Here is a 16718-nt window from a genome sequence, read left to right as displayed (position 1 = left end):
AAAGAACACAAATAAATGTTTAATGAAGATTTCCTTCCGTATGTAGCCTATGTCAAAACACCATCAGCGGGGAAAAGAAACCTCCACAAACAAATGCCTCAGCCCTTCAGATTATCATCAGTGCTCACTCGATTACATAAAATTACAGATTTGTGCATTACACTAAGATAGTGATTTATTGCATTTCAATATTTATCTTACATTATAAACACATCATTCTGTAACTGGTAGTAAATGATTTTTTACAGCTGTATTTTGACAGAAAGGCAGTTTTAGTTGTTTGTAGTTTCTTCAGTATAGATTAGTGCTAAAAAGGGAAGATGTTGTCCAGTGTGTGTCCACTAGATGTCGCTGTTGCCTCAACTAGAGGTTAGAGATGAGGTAATGATTTTCTAGTAGGTGCGGTAAGAGATATGCAGTGCTGTCTAACTTGACATTTCAATATTGTGTGTGTGTGTGTGTGTGTGTGTGTGTGTGTGTGTGTGTGTGTGTGTGTGTGTGTGTGTGTGTGCGTGTATTCAGCTCCCATTCCTCCACCATTATCATCAGTGTCATTTTCGATAAGTAGTGTTTGTGTAGGAACAATTAAGTCTAAAATAAAAACAAGTGAGCAGTGTGTGTGTACTCACAGGTTGGGCAACTTAATACTAATAAGATGCGGTCCACATCTTATTGGTTTAATAGCCTATATTTAATGTTATAATTAAAAATAGAATAGCCTATACACATTGGGAAATGAGTGCAGTATTTAGACTGGCTGTTTATTTTTTTATTTTAATTTCTATTTGATTATTATTATTATTATTATTATTATTATCGCTATCATTAGAATTATCATTATTATTATTATTGCTATTGTTATTATTATTATTATTATTATTATTATTGTTGTTGTTGTTGTTGTTAGACTGGAAACAAGAAATTAGACTGGAAATAAGCATCCGACTGTCCGGACCGTCTGGACTTCCTTCCCTTCCTCCTACGCGCCAGCTGGAGCACTATCTTGTCTGTCGTTTACACTCTTTGGATAGACAGCGCAAGGGAAACTCAAGACGTTGGTTTGCAAGTCAATAAGGTATGTTTATGATTCATGAGAGCTAATGGACCCAGTTGCGTTTGGATGTAGAATTACGGCGTTTGATATGTTAGCAGTGTTTCATAACACTGCCGTAGCCGTTAGCTGATCGAGTAGCTTTTAGTGGCAACCAATGCACCATTAGTGGTATCGGTAAATGAATGGCAGCGCATTAGCGAGTCTAGGCTAACGCTAACAGAAAGCGATACTGTAAGCTTATGGCAAACACCAGCACTAGTTTTTAATGTGCGAGCAGATCGGGAACGAAACAGAAACAAAACAGATCTTTGGGTATTTGCTATGATGACATAAGGTTGGTGTTTATAGACAACCTTACAGTAAATTGGTCAACAGTTAACGTTAGCTAGCTTGCTCGGTAGCTAGAGTTGTGACAGATGACAAGTCAAGGTATTTAACGATAATGTAATTAACATTTGACGTAACGTCATACAAGTAAAACAAGTCTATAACGATGCCAGCTTAAATTGAAATATACCAGTTGTTCTCATACCTTGTCACGTAAACAAATATAAGGCAATTATCAAGTTACTGTTTGCAGCTTACAAGTACTTAAACCTTGCTAACTTAATCAAACACAACAGTGTGGTATAAGTCATTTTGTTCCTCATTGTGCAGCTGACAAAGTGGGTTTAAATCGTTCATTTTAAATTCATTGGATTGTTTGTGAAGTGGCAAGGCCCAGTGATGAACTTTATGTATGATTTTGGTCGTAGAGTTCAATGGGAAATCTAAAATGAGTTGGGAGAAACAGTCATCAAATTTAGTCTTTAAAATTCATAGCAGGCGCATGATGATCACTGCTAGTTCCATAATCCTGATCCATAATCTTGAACTGCATATATAGCTACAGAATAATTTATACCCAAATTACACTTAAGTGTTAAAGCAAAAGCTGCACCTGAAGTCTCCCAGCCCTAGTATTTCCCAGCCCTTTCTAATGATAGAATAATAATAATAATGTGACATTTTATTGATCCCTGTAGGACAGTTTTCTTTCTCTTGCACCCCTCCAGGGCAGGCTCAACAACACAGCAGCCAAGTGCCTGGCTCAAGGGCACTACTCCCTACTCACCGCTCCCCCCTGAATGTCCAATGTGCTAATGTTTCCAGGCCAAATGCAACATTTTCAAACACTAAACAGCATTTTGTTTGATATTTTTTGATACTAAAATTTTGTTTCAAGAAAGGAAGACTGAACCGTTAGACTTTTGAAGTAGTTTCAGAGCCCTTGGTGTTGCAACCTCAGTAGATACATGTCTTTTATTTGGATAGCAGGTACAAAATACACAAATTATACAGTATCGACCTGTATCTCCAACCATAGAGAACTGCATGGACTTCCCCATGCAACGTCTCACTTAACGATCTATTGTACAATAATACATTTTGTGCTTTTGAATAATGATGTACTGAGTTTATCTTCATTACACCATATGCATAATCCAGCTATTTATTAACATAAAAGGCACATGATTGAATGTGGACTTTAAGGTCACCTTGTTGACAAGCTTTTTCATACACTGTCATTCTGTTTGGGCTAAATCTATATGTTTTTGTTCTCCAGTGTTGTAGGCTATGAGTGTGTGTGATGGAGGACAGTCATTGTGGGGAATTGGACTACCTGATCCAAGATGAGGACACCCTCATTGAGGGGGTCAGCAACCAGGTGCTGTTTGTCGTTGTGCTCAGCATCACCTTCCTGGGAGGCCTGCTGACGCTGCTCTGCAGGTACGGCATGAATTCAGCTTTAAATATATGTAAAACAGCATCACAGACTCTGGCCTGCACTAACATAACAACAGTAGGGTGACATGATGGTTTTTGTAATTTTCATCTGGAGAGACACACTTTACAAACTGGTAGAACTCAAACCCATACCTGTCTTCCACCTCCCTCCCTTCCTCTTACTCTCCATCCCTCTCTTTACAGTAAAGTAGGAAGAGGGGGAGGAAAATATACACATATACAGTATATAAAAAAAAGAAAAGAAAAAAGAGGGGAAAAAAAGAACAATGACAGACATACTGAACAGACTGCCAAACAGAAATGCATGCAGACACAATTTTTTTTTTTCCAGTGATAGAAGACAGATTTGGTAGTGTTCTGGGTAAGCTCATCCAGGTGAAATTCTTGTCAGTATCAAATCTTTCAGATGATACCTGCCGCTACATGCAGGGTCAAACATTTTATTTGCTTGTTGTGCTGCTGCTACACCTGTGAGACAGACTGTTTTGAAAATCCTGCACTACTAACACAGGATAAATGCAGGATGATGGAGGTTCCTAGAATAGCTATCACCAAAGTTGTCTTTTGACAACAGTGCCTGTATCTGACATTTGACCTTTGCAGAGAAGATCAGCAGAACATACATCCTGAGAATCAGGAGCATGTTCGAGCCGTCCGCCAGCAGCTCCAGACGGAGCAGGTAAGCAGCCATTACAACCCAGGCCTTTCTAGACAAACAGTGGAAATGTGTGTGTGTGTGTGTGTGTGTGTCTGTTTTGCTACAATCTCTGATTATTTAAACAGACCACAATAGTCATAATATTTTTATTATGTATCCCCCACACCTCACACTTCACACCCACACAGACACGAGGCAAAGGGACACCGACACCAGGCTATGTCTCACTATAGAGGGAGAGGCAGACTGAGCGTCCATTCAAATTTTTGAGCATGCATCTGGTATTATCCCTTACTTATAACATGGCCTGAGAGAATACTCACTTCTGATTGGCTGGAGCAGTGTTAAATTCAGTGTTTCCTCTAGGATTTTTTTTAGCAGCAGGGGGAAAGGGTGCGCACGCGTAGTAACGCCGGCGATCGGAGTGAATATCAATAGGTAATTAAAAAATATTTCATAAAATTCTGAAGCAGCGGCGGCAATGTATATAACGGAAACTCTGAAATTTGGTTAACATGCAGTAGAACCAGGCAGCAGCTCAGATGCAACTGTTTGAATTGAATTGTTTGAATTGAGATGCCAGCAACATTTGAGCTTTAACTTTATTAGCCTATATGCCAGCTGAATAAATGGGTTTTCAAATTGTCTTCAAAATGCTGATTATGGCATCAAAAAACAATAGTTTCAAAGAAAGAGTCCTCAGTTTCAAAATCACAATGCAACTCGGACGCTGTCATCATCCCATGAAACCCTTTGTATCAACTGACCTAAGAGTGATATTGTGCAGTTTAATGTGAAATGTGTGACTGCAGTAGCTAAATGTATGTTCACGGAAAAATTCTAGTTTCCAGGAAATACCTGGCTTACAACAAGAAAGAGATAGCACAGCAGGTCTGTGTTTATATGTGTGGTATATGTTTGATTTGGATAAGTGTTCGGCATAGAAAGTAGGCTACTAGAAGGCTGAAGCAAGCAGCAGATCTGTGCATGTTGCTCAACGGCCACAGAAAGTTGTGAAAGGACCGTCTTTCTTAAAATTAACTGTGAACAAATTCTAGACATTTCACTCTGGGAAAATATGGATTGATTGACCATGGTATAAATGAGTAATGCGCTTTGAGGTGTTGCAGGAGTTACCCTTTATACGTAATGCAATTGTTTTGTCCCCCCCTTTATGTTAAGATGAGATCCCTCCAACAAAGCTTATACTATAGTGCTATGAATACATGTCATGTCCTTTTCATGTCATTTCATAACTTGCTGCTATATGATAACCCTCATATCAATTTTTGGCAGGATGAAAATCCTCAGTCCGAGGCCAGGCAGCAGTATTACACAGACATGTCTTGTCCTGTGTGTTTACAGCAGGCTGTTCTGCCTGTAGAGACCAACTGTGGACACCTCTTCTGTGGTGAGCTGGAGTTGTCACGGTGGTGCCATTTTCACACCGGTGTTGTTTTCCTCCTCAACACCGGCCATACCGGTTATACCGCCTGTCGCCACTCGGGGTTCTAAGCGCTATCAAAGTCAGCGTCACTACAATGAAAGTGAAACTTAAAATTTCTCTCCAAATTCACGTGTGTTAACTACGGAAGAGGATTAGGGCCACGTGAAAAATTAATTTGAGTTCTGAGTTTAAAGTCAGAATTCTGAGAATAAAGTCAGAATTTTGAGAATAAAGTCAGAATACTGACTTTAAACTCAGAATTACGACTTTAATCAGATATTAGTGATCAGTATGTTGTTAGTATGTCCATTTATCATTTAGTAGCCTCAGTTGAACATGGAAGCTCTGAATATGTGCTTTTATTTTACAAAATACAAAATAACGGGGCTAATAACACCGGTGTGGACTAATACACAGTAAGCAAAGAAAGATTGGCACATTGTGAAAAGTAAAGAATAATTGGAGACACTCATCACTGCCAGAGACATCTTCACCCCTCTGTTAGCAACTTTGTAACCATCACTTCTTGATGATAATCTATTTCATCAGCTCTCCTGTTTGGCAAAAGTTGAGTTGATTTGTGTTTTGTTTTTTTTCCTTAAAAAAGTTAATACCCGGTGCTAATTAGAGGGGAGTTAGAATGGTTTTGACTTTAAGCAGTTAGCTGACAAAGTTTGGGGCAAACAATAATAAGCAGAAATATGAGTATATATACATATACTCAATATACATGTCCTAATTTGATAGAATTAACCAATCTTGTATTTGTACTTATTTCTCCTATAAAGTACAGTGTTATTTGTCTTGCTCTGCAGGTCCCTGCATTATAGCCTATTGGAGGTATGGCACCTGGCTGGGTGCTATTAACTGCCCCATCTGCAGACAAATGGTGAGCAATTACCTCCGCCAAGGAGGTTATGTTTTTGGTGCCGTTTGTTTGTTTGTCTGTTTGTTTGTTTGTTTGTCTTTTAGCAGGATTACGGAAAAACTACTGGCCCGATTTTCATGAAACTTCGTGGAAGGGTGTAGCATGGGCCAAGGAAGAACCCATTACATTTTGGAGCGGATCTGGATCCGACTAACGAACAAGCAATAATAGCACAGACCTTGTTGGAGGTCTGCGCTCTCCGAATGCCCTTCTAGTTGGACATAGAATACTAGGAATATCATCCAAACTTTTTTTTTTCTAGTAGCTGTCAGTGTCCCTTGCTGCCAAATGTCCCTGTAGAGATAAAGGAAGTGATCCCAATGGGCAATTTGCTGAGTTTCAAGCTGTAGAGCTGAAATACTATTCTGCTTCAGTTTACATTTTTTTCCCCTACTTATTTGGGAAAATATTATTGTTGATGCATTATTGATGCAAGTTTTATGATTAACAGTTCTTATTAGTATTGCTAGTATTGTCATGATTGTAATTTGTCTGTTTCTTTCCTTGTCCAGGTGACGTTGCTGTTCCCTCTCTTCCATGAGCACGCTGCTCCTCAGAGGGTGCAGGACGGGGAGGCCGAGCCCCAGCTGATCCTGAGAGACATCAACGATTACAACTGCAGGTTCTCAGGACAGCCCAGATCTGTGAGCATGCTATAGCTTTGTATACATTTAGGCAGCAGTATTTAAAGGTTCATTTGACTTGCTGTACACCACATGCATATTTAAATATATTTTGCATGTCTGTGTTTTACAATACGTGTTAAAAAAAGTATCCATTACTTTGCTCTCCAGTATGATCATAAAAGGAGAAATTTCTTGTTTACCTCAGCTTTTCATGAACAAGGAAACATGGGACAAGACATGTATGATTGCATGATAAAATGACATGCATATCTCCAGTAATGTTTCCAAAATTGTGTTTAAAAGTATTCAGTATGAGATACTACTTGTGTTCCGCATTATAATACAGGACAGACATTCCCATAATAAACGTTTTTCTCTCCGTCTCTCCTCTGCCCCTCCAGCTGATGGACCGGCTGCGGGACGTGCCCACCCTGCTCCGTCACGCCTTCAGGGAGATGTTTTCAGTGGGCGGCCTGTTCTGGATGTTCAGGATCCGGATTCTTCTCTGCCTCGTCGGTGCGCTCACCTACCTGGCCTCGCCGCTCGACTTCCTCCCTGAGGCGCTTTTCGGCCTCCTGGGATTCATGGATGACTTCTTTGTCATCCTGCTCCTCTTTGTTTACATCTCTATCATGTATAGAGAGGTGGTTACGCAGAGACTGAACGGCTAGGTGCTCAGTTAAAAAACGGGGCTCTGGTTTGCTCTCATCAGGCAAAGAAACTCTGGAAGAGTGGACTCTGCATCTGAGGTGTCGACACTTTATGGACATGGAGAGACTGAGTAAATGGTTGTAGGACAGTTGATCGATAATGCCGGTTCTCTCAAATGGGTTTATTTAGTGGCCTGGGGTGTCATGTTATGATTTGACAGGGGCTAGCGAAATACTTTGAATCATATGTGTTGATTTTGTAAATAGAATTCACTGCTAATTGTGCATAGATTGAATCATAACAATTCCAATCCTAAGAGACTACAAAACATAAGGTGTGTTTTGGATTTCCACTTTGTACCAACATTACAGTAATCCATGTAGATCCTTATGGCCCATTCAGCTACCTGTGGGAAATATTTAGCGAGCATTGCTACCAGTCTCTCTTTACAGCCTAGCATATATGTGCAGATGAAACGGCAGAGCTTTAAATTTTAAATTCTGACAATTCTGAATAAATAAAAACCTGATGTATTACAATTTAAACCAAGGTTCAGTCTGTAGCAGTCTGTGTTGGACATTGACTAAAAATCTTAATTACACTTTGCAGCCATGGCTTCCCTGAAGTCGGATTTACTGGGGTCATTCATATGTTAAATATGCATATCATCATAAGGAGCGTTTTCACTTTCAAGGGACTTTTAAAGTACTACAGTATATTAATGGCAGTGTCTCCACTATATGAATTCAACCATGGCAGCCTGCTGCATCAAGGTCGTCCTCCAGCACACAAAAAAACCAAACTATTTTACAGGAGCTGTCACCGCCAGCCTGGTCCATTACACAAAATAAGCAGATGCTCAGGGCCGTGCAGCCACTACGATGCCCTGCAAGGGGTAATGATGCACTGATTTATGTAACCGTGTTGACAATGCTGTGCATATTTGAAAGGACTTGATGCACATTGCTGGGTTTTCATGCTTTTAGAGCTAGTGGGGGAAAATCACCTGGATCATTTTGCATTTATTGAACAAATCTGATAACTTGCACAGGACGACCAGTAAGTTGCTTGTTGACTTTTCAATTAACAGATTTTGATTCAGGAAATAAAAACCAAAACTGCCTCCAAACAGGTCAGTAGTTTGGAAATGCAAAATGTAACAAAGGTCATGCCCACCAGGATCAGAAAAACAAAACCAGAAGGAGAGTAATCATAAGTTATGTTGAATGTAGACAAGCTCAGGTTATGAATGTTCACTAATTAACTCACGGTGTATACCCTACCAGACTAGAGATATTTTGAGTTCGGATATTTGACACATGATTAGGATCTTCCAATCCTGATTCATATTTGAAAGAACAGGTCCCCATTGACTTCAGTTGTTTTGGAGAAGGCTGCTACGAAGTTGTGCTGGCAACCTCCCTGTGTGTTATATGGCCTAACAAATTTCACCTGTGTTTCATTTGGCATGAGGGTAAGTAGATGATAGAATTTTCGGGTGAACTATTCCTTTAAGTGGTGAGTTGTTTTCACAGTCTTGATTCAGCTATTTTGCACCTTACAACCGATACAGATAGTGGCACAAAATGGATAAATCTGAACAATGAAATACAAAACCTATATTGGACTAATATTGACAACTTCTACGTTCATATTATGTACTTTAAATGCAAAGGGTATTGTCAACATTATCTAATAGTACTTTACTGTTTCCGCTTGCTGTGTCATGCTGTTATGGCTCAGTAGTTGTCACAGTGAGAAGCACTTGAGTTTGATCCCTGGCTCTTTCTGTGTGGATTTGCATGTTTCTCCTGGTGTTTGCATGAGTTTCTCCTCTCATCCCAAAGACATGTAACTGGATTGGAGAGTCTAAATTATCTGTAGGCATGAATTTGATTGTCTTTGTTAAGGTGATGATACACAGGCAAATTTTGAAGGCAATATTTTCTCACTGAAATCATATCAGTCTGAAATCGAGCCAAGCTTTGCTGGCAGGGTTTCATCATCAACCAATCAGAGACAAGGAAATTTGTCAGGTGAGTCATCAGGCCAAAATATTTTCCAAATGGCAAATTTTGCCCCAAATAAACATTTGCCAGTGTACAAGTGTATCATCGGCTTTATACTTGTGATGGACTGGCAACCTGTCCAGGGCGTTTCCCTGTCTTCCACCCAATGCATGCTGGGATAGGCTCCAACTCCCTGCAACCCTCTTTCAGCTGCCTCATTTTTCAGTATATTAGCAAATTTTAACAAGTCCTTACAAGTTTTTATTCCAATCCTTACTCCACTGGTTTTTACAAATGAACTCTAATTACGTTTGCTCAGATGTGAAATGTAGACAGATTTGGGCAACCACTGTCCCTTTGCTTGTGATAATTGGACTGGAGTGAGAGTCTCGCCCTGTTGGGAAAATAGCTGCGGGAACAGTGTGTGACATTTGCATTGGTGCAATCTACATTTTCACAAAATTCCCATCCAAAATGTGCTTTCTATTTCCATTTGAAAACATGACACTAATTATTTCTAGCATAAAAGTAGACATCAAAATACAGTTAACAGTTTTTTAGCTATTTACAAAAGTTTTGGGGATGGAAGCATATTTTTCAAATACTACATACTGAAATTAATTTGGAATGAAACATGTAATTTATGTTAGCTCAGTGTTTGGTTGTAGATTTGATAGATCATCTCCATTTCCATGTTCATGTAAAGGTGTCAGGAAATTGGCTTAGCTGATTTTAATTGAGCTGGTAAGCGGAGATGGGCAAAAACCTTAATTGAGTCAATGGGGGGAAAAGTTTGAATGTATTTAACACCATAGATTAACTTTCCCTTAACATTAAAATCTTGGTCAATACAATGATTGTTTTAAATTGTCCTGCTCTTCACAAAGTGCCTCTGCGTTGATCAGATGGAGGCCGTAGCTGTCGCTGGAAAGCCGGAGATATATACATATGCCTCCTGCAGTTCAGCAGAAAGGTAGAGTATATGATGCTCATAAAAACTAAAACACCTACACAAATCATTTATATTCTCTATGTTCACTTTCTCTCTGTCTCCTCCCCCTATAGATTACAGTGGAGGGTGGTACAGGACAGAAGCCACTGAGTGTATTAGAAAAATCCTCCCGGCCTTCTTTGTTGGATTGCATAACAAAATTCCAAAGTTGGGCCATGTAAACAAACAAAAAAAAGCCGAAGCCAGCTGCTCACTTGAAGATGTTTATTAAAGTAGCTGAGCGTCTAGTGGTCCCTCGGCTAGTGAGAAAGTCTTTGAACCATCAACTGGAGGAAGCAGGTCCTTCTGCAGCAGAGAGTCAGTTGTGTACTTTCTCTTGAACATGCAGCACAGTTCAGGGGACGAGGGCTGAGGACGCCATTATTAATATCTGTCATCATGGGTGAAAGGTTGCCTGATATTCAGACTGAATGGCCATTTCGTGTTCACTTCACTATTGAAGCAGTGTGATCATTCCTGTGACATTTCCTTTTCTCCATCTCACCTGGATTTTAATTAAGAATGCTCCATCTTGTTAAAGAAGACTATGATGGGGGCTTCTGTGTCATCAGCAAAACAGTATTGAAGTCCATACAGAACATGGGGACATGGACTGTAAATCCCAGATGGCTCCATCTAGACTGCCTAAGTATCAAGACCTCACAACTATTAAGGGGCCTCAAAGAGCACGAACTGAACTGCAGCACTGTAAAGTCTGAGGCAGACTCAACTGTTGTGAAGTCAAATCAGCTGGAGATATCCCTGTTGGAAAGAGAGGATGATGACACTGTTGCTAAAAACATCTTTGTGTCTGGATGAAATACTAGCTGCAAAAAAAACTGATAGAAAGGTTGACTTCCAGAAATGCTTACTTACTTCAAAACAATCGAGACTGACTTGGAGCAGCTGTTGTCGGCCCAAAGGGGAAAGCCTCCACAGAAGACCACTGACTCAAGAAGGCTGTTTTTTGTGAAAGGTGCACCTTCTTTGTGCCATGACTTGAATACTTTACTTTTTGAATACTTAAGTTTACTTACGTTTGAATACTTTCTTTTTCTGAAAAAGATGAAGATCTTTTGACAACAACATACAGACACACAGATCCAACGTCTGCCACAATGTACAGTACAGAGAAGTCTCTTACTGACAGTTTTTGGGTGTTTTTCTTATCTAACATACCTTGTTTTCAGACATCAAAGTGATGTCTGAAAACAAATTGATTTTGCATTATTTGGCCCAAGGAAGGACCAAATCTGTGGGCAGGTAGTCTACTTCTCCCCTGGGTGTTACAGCTCATTAGGAAACAATAGGAACAAAAGGGAACAAAAAAAAAGTGAAATACCTACGCTTGAATCCAGTCTCATGTATCACTTTCGTTTTCACTCGAACATGGAAAATGTGAAATCCTAAATGAGGATTGTGGGTGCCTGTTTGTGTAGGGAACTTAGGAAAGAATGACCAACAACTTTAGTAAATTGCAGGATATGTAGGCTGGATAATGCATATATGTCCTGGCCTATCAAGTTTCAAGTATTTGCTATTTACATATAAATGCACTGGAATTATCAATCAATCAATCAATCAAATTAACATTATTTTTTATTTATTTATATTCTGCCTATGAGTTACTTATTGCCACTATAAAATACATTACAATGCATAGCACCACCCATGCTGGATATGTATGATGCTCACATCACACTCATTCAATATGCACAATACTTATTTTATGCCAAGATGATAACCCGCCAGCAGAACCTACAGTGCATGCGCCACTTTTGTAAACAAAAACCGAGACAGCAGCTGTTGACGTAATCAGAAGTCCATCAAAACCTCTTTGTTTATCACTCCAGTACGAGAACAACAAACGTATGTTGTTTATTGTTGTTTTGTGTTAATTCTATGTTTCCACAGACAACGAAACGTGGGAAATGCTACTCGTGCATCAAAGAAAATGAGCGCTCTCTTCCTGTATGTTCTTACTGGAAGCGTAACGATGGCAACAGTCTGAATTTGCCTTCGCGTTTGTGACTAAAATGTGGTAACAAGCCTAATGACAAACCTTTTCAGCCAAAGGTCAGCAAGATTTACCCTCCACACTGAATAACACTGCTGTTTATCTGCAACACTTTCTGTACAGCTGTCAGAGTTGTCAGCCAATCCCAGCGCTTTGAATCTTGCGTAGACTGACGTGCCAAAGAGAATATAGCAAAGCAAGAGACTAAAGTGGTACTTACTTCCTGTCACTGCATAAATACAGGATGCCTGCAGAGCCTGAAAAAAGTCTTCAAATGTCTATATTATCTAAATTGAAGGCCTTAAAATGTCTCGAATATAAATATTATAATAACATATAATATAATATTAGTATATATTATTAAATATAGCATTTATGTCTTCAGTTTTAGAGGCCTTAGAAATGTTGTGTTTTCTAGTGAGAAATCAGCCCATTATTTGCAGGCATTATATTCTGATGGTTCTACAGGTGTTTTCATTTTCACGTTTATTTCATTGGAACAAATTAGTCTTACATTTCTTTCTAACTGGCATTAAATCTTGTCTTTGAAATTCTTACATTTAACTTGGTGGAATTCACAGACACCCTGTAAATAAAGATTTCCTATTTTGTATTTCTCTTTTTATTCTTTTATTCTAGTACTGTACTTTTGGTTGTTTACGTTGTTTGATCTGAGCCACGCCCTAAGCATTTCATTGTACAGATAACACTGCGTTTCTGCACATTTGACAATAAAGGACTTGAATTTGAACTAAATGCTCTTAGTAGAGCAGACCATTTCTGCTTATACTGAAAGTCAGTTGGAGTGTTAAAGATTCAGTTGCCTATACGCAGTAATAAATATGATTAAATTGTCTTTGCCATTGTATATTCTATAGGGGAAAAAATCTGTTTTGTACACATTTCTCTGTGTCTACAGTGCAGTGGTTTTTATGGTAGCCTATGTCAATATTAGGCTACAGTGCAAACAAATGTAAGTTGACCAGCAAATGTGATAAAAGCTATTGAAATATACTGACAAAGGAGTATTGTCAGGGTACCTTGGCTCTGGACCTTGTAGTCCTTTATCAGTTGCTTGCAATTTTTGTGATGTTGGAATTTAAACTTATTCTACTGTTGCACTTAGTGTACGTCGCTCTGCATAACAGAAACAGCTAAATGCCTAAAATGTAAATGTAAAAGGTATGATCACAGTTAAAAATGTAAGATCCCGAGTGTGAAATGGAGGGTGAATAGCAAGATCTATGAAAAGAGCAGACTAGATTTGACTTACAAGAGGTGTAACTATTAGTATGTCAAATAAAGATATCCGCCACCACACACAGGGAACCTACAGGCACATTATGTAGACTGGCTTTTAGAGCATACCTGTTACGTATTGCGTTGATGTTGACTTTAGCTGTAGGTAACCAGCTGAGAGTTGAACAGCAAGCTATTTTGTGTGTATGCATGTGTGACATGGTAGATCATTTTCAGTAAAATATGCCTTTTCAAGAATCAGATTAAGTTTTCCCTTTTTTTCCTTTGCAAATAGAGTTAGTTCATAAATTTCATGTGTCATGTCCTGTCATACCCATAGGTTTCTACATACACTATGGTCACACCTCAAATAGGAAGCCGGAAAATCGAGTAGTTTTTTTGTTTTTTTTCAATGGAGTTCGCCTTTAAATGGACTGCAGACTCCGCCCACCCAGTCCGCCTCTCTGGCATACGCCGGACTGTGAAGCAGCGAACCCGACTATTGGCCGAGAGACAGACAGCCAGAGAGCTCCCTGAAGTGTATGAAGCGGACTGTGACTTCCCCAGGATCCGTTCCTATCACAAAGTCAGTCTACGTTAAGTTACGATGAGTACTTCGGAGTCCCTGGACCGAATGGAACTGTGCGAGAGTCTCCTGACATGGGTAAGTTCATGAAATACGAAGGTTTTTTGTTTTTTTTTGGTTAAAATTTTGACTGACACACAGCTCCCAGGCGCCGGCGGTGTTAGCATTCCATGCTAATGTTAGCAAGACAAGCTACGGTTACGTTAGCTCTTGGGTAGCTGCTGGCCAAAAAAAAAAATAACAGCGGCTCACGTTGGTTACGTATACAGGCCAGCTGTATGGTGTTTGAAATAGCTGGTGGTGTGTTGTTTGCTATCCGCTAGCAAACCGTCCAGTAAAGCCTGTAATCTGCTTCTCTTTGTGACTAGCTGGCTAACTTTCTTAATGCCAAGTCGTAACGTTATGTTGTAACGGTCGGATCGTTTACTCATCGGTGAAGACGTCGCCGGAGACGTCGGCCTTGCTATACCGTATGGAGAATGGTCTTTAGCTAGCCTTACCTTTGGGCTGAGCATACGGCACCGTGGGTCGGTGCATTCCAGTCATTGTTGTCTAATGTATGTCCGCCTCTCCATTGCCTTCCCCTGCGCCTTCCCCATTCCATCCCCCTTGATTAAAACGAGCAAATACGGGGCGACATAACAGCTTTGGCTTAATACCTCAACTCCTGCTCCAATCTGAATACAAACCCCACCGAGGAAAAGGGCATCACATTGTAGGACAGTCACATTTTCCAAGCTCAGCGCAGGGTATTGGTAGTTCATGTAGGGCACAGGCGCCTAATAAACACAAGATAGCATGCATATGATGCAGACTGGTCTATGTTAGCTCTGTTTAAATATAACTGTCTGTCAATAGTGTCAGCTGAATTCTCTGGTCGTCAGTGTTTATGTCATGTTGAAAGACTCCTCATATCAAATGACTACAGTGACATTGCTGATGAAAAGCCGAAGTGCATCAGGTGTATGATTTACCCACTAGATTCATGACAGCCTTTCAGACGCCAGTCAAATAAGTAACAAAACAAATCAAGCATCATACGTGATAAGAGTGATAAATACATCTTAAGTAATTGGCTCAAGCAAAATGACATTTGAGTCATAGAGAAGAGTCGAGAGAGCTGGTCTACACCACAGACATTGTGAGTTATTCAATATTTATATGGCCTGTTTTCTTTGTATCTTCGGACAAATACATCCATGTGGCAGTGTAGCCCAGTATGAAGTCTTATACCTCTAAATATCTTGCTTAGCCTTTGGCTGACTTGTAGATATTTGGTTTCCTGCATGGCACCTATGTTCAAACCTGATTTTTTTTTTTAGACAGGTGCTTGCCACAGTCAGTTTAATACCACATGCCTCTACTTTGTCCAATTTGTTAATGGGTCAGTTTGACTGTTGAATAACCTGTTTATTGACTTATAATAATTGACCCTAGATGAAGAAAATGGGTCTGTGATTGTTGCAAGTGCTTGGATAATTTTTATGCAGCAAGATGAGCAGAAGTGATACAGGTGGTTTAGGAAACACAGATGACGTGGTAAACTTATGAGTTTTCTGTCATAACACTCTGAGATAACTCAAACTGTAAACTGACTCACATGCATATGATGCATGGAAATTAAAGCATGTGCATAGCATAGTAGATAGAATCTCGAACAAATCATGTCAGGCCACCTGACTCAAATTGGCTTTCAAAGCTTTGCTTCTTGCAAATGAAAAAAATATCCACTGTTCCTACACAGGTCTGGAAATGTATGGAAAAAGAACTGGGTAGTTTCCAGGTCTTGAAAAGTTTGGAAATCACACAAAAAAAATGGAAAAAATATTGTTATAATGTCCTCATGTACATGCAACTACACATTTTCTGTTGTTTAGACCCCTGTCATCTGATCTGTTCTGGTGTTTGTCACTGTGAAGAATAATCTTCATAATCCACAGAGTGATATGGCAGTTAGCAGGGACAAGACAGCTATCTATGTAAATTGTATTGAAGACCAAAATCTTCAAATCAAATTGTAGCCCTATAACGGACAAGTCGCCAGTCCGTTACAGGGATACAACTTTGAGGGTTTCAAGCAAAATGTTAGGCTAATTCCTTCAGGACAAGCATTAATGTCAGGCTCAGAAAATGTCAGTAAAGTTTGTTTACAATTTCCAATCAGTCAAGTGTTAAATCACAAAGTCAGCTACTGTAAATCTAGGAGTGTTATGAAGGAATAATAACCCAAATAGTATTTCTTGATCACAGAATTCCCAAGTGGGTGGATGGGGCTGGTCTGTTGTATGTTTCATGGATGTTTATGTTTTTAGTTATTTTTGCACTCAAAGCTGTGATCTTTTTTTTCTTACACAATATAGCTCTAGACACACAGCATTTGTCAAAAGTGTAGACCGTTTGAAAGTGACTGGATTGGCTGAGCTGGGCGTGTAATTGGAAATATGTGTGGGTACTTGTTGCCTTGTTCTCAGTGGTTTATGCCATTGCTGTTTACTAAACAAATGTATAGTGAAAAGGAGTTTGTTGGCTATTGTGGCGTGGCACAGGCAAGCTCCCTCGCCCAACAACATCTGTGTAGTCATGTGCTTACCTACACATGCTTATATGTGCTTGAAATCATATTTGTGAATTCAATAGTAGGCCTTTTTAGAGTTGATGACTCTTACTTGAATATTTTAGTTGGACTGTAAGTATTTAACCTCCATTGGCGGCCATAGATGATTT

At 39.5% G+C, this 16718-nt stretch overlaps 2 protein-coding genes across 5 annotated transcripts in view; both read left to right on the top strand.

The window, feature by feature from the left end:
- The first annotated feature begins 947 nt into the window (after positions 1-947).
- rnf170 (ring finger protein 170) lies at positions 948-7695 on the top strand. 3 transcript variants are annotated; one of them, XM_071541094.1, is made up of 7 exons: positions 948-1075; positions 2661-2824; positions 3446-3521; positions 4797-4911; positions 5763-5836; positions 6388-6519; positions 6903-7695. In XM_071541094.1, exons 2-7 carry the CDS (start codon positions 2685-2687, stop codon positions 7170-7172), a joined length of 807 nt encoding a protein of 268 aa, XP_071397195.1. In that variant the 5' UTR covers positions 948-1075; positions 2661-2684; the 3' UTR covers positions 7173-7695. The 3 variants fall into 3 exon arrangements, with proteins under 3 accessions (XP_071397195.1, XP_071397197.1, XP_071397196.1); XM_071541096.1 differs by lacking the exon at positions 948-1075 and adding an exon at positions 1113-1388; XM_071541095.1 differs by lacking the exon at positions 948-1075 and adding an exon at positions 1113-1483.
- A 6236-nt stretch (positions 7696-13931) lies between these two features.
- The window catches only part of hook3 (hook microtubule-tethering protein 3), a 45372-nt gene continuing 42585 nt past the window's right edge, over positions 13932-16718 (top strand). For both annotated transcript variants that reach the window (XM_071541087.1, XM_071541089.1), the window contains exon 1: positions 13932-14072. In XM_071541087.1, the coding sequence (XP_071397188.1) occupies positions 14016-14072 (57 nt within the window). In that variant the 5' untranslated portion in view covers positions 13932-14015. The remainder of the gene's footprint in view (positions 14073-16718) is intronic.

Source organism: Centroberyx affinis, unplaced genomic scaffold (genome assembly GCF_046629955.1).
Source record: "Centroberyx affinis isolate AG114_WGS23_722 - 3 ecotype Tasmania unplaced genomic scaffold, CSIRO-AGI_Caff_v1 ptg003784l_1, whole genome shotgun sequence".
Lineage (NCBI taxonomy): Eukaryota > Metazoa > Chordata > Actinopteri > Beryciformes > Berycidae > Centroberyx > Centroberyx affinis.
Note: the sequence above shows the minus strand (reverse complement) of the source record. Positions and strands in the feature narration are given on the sequence as shown.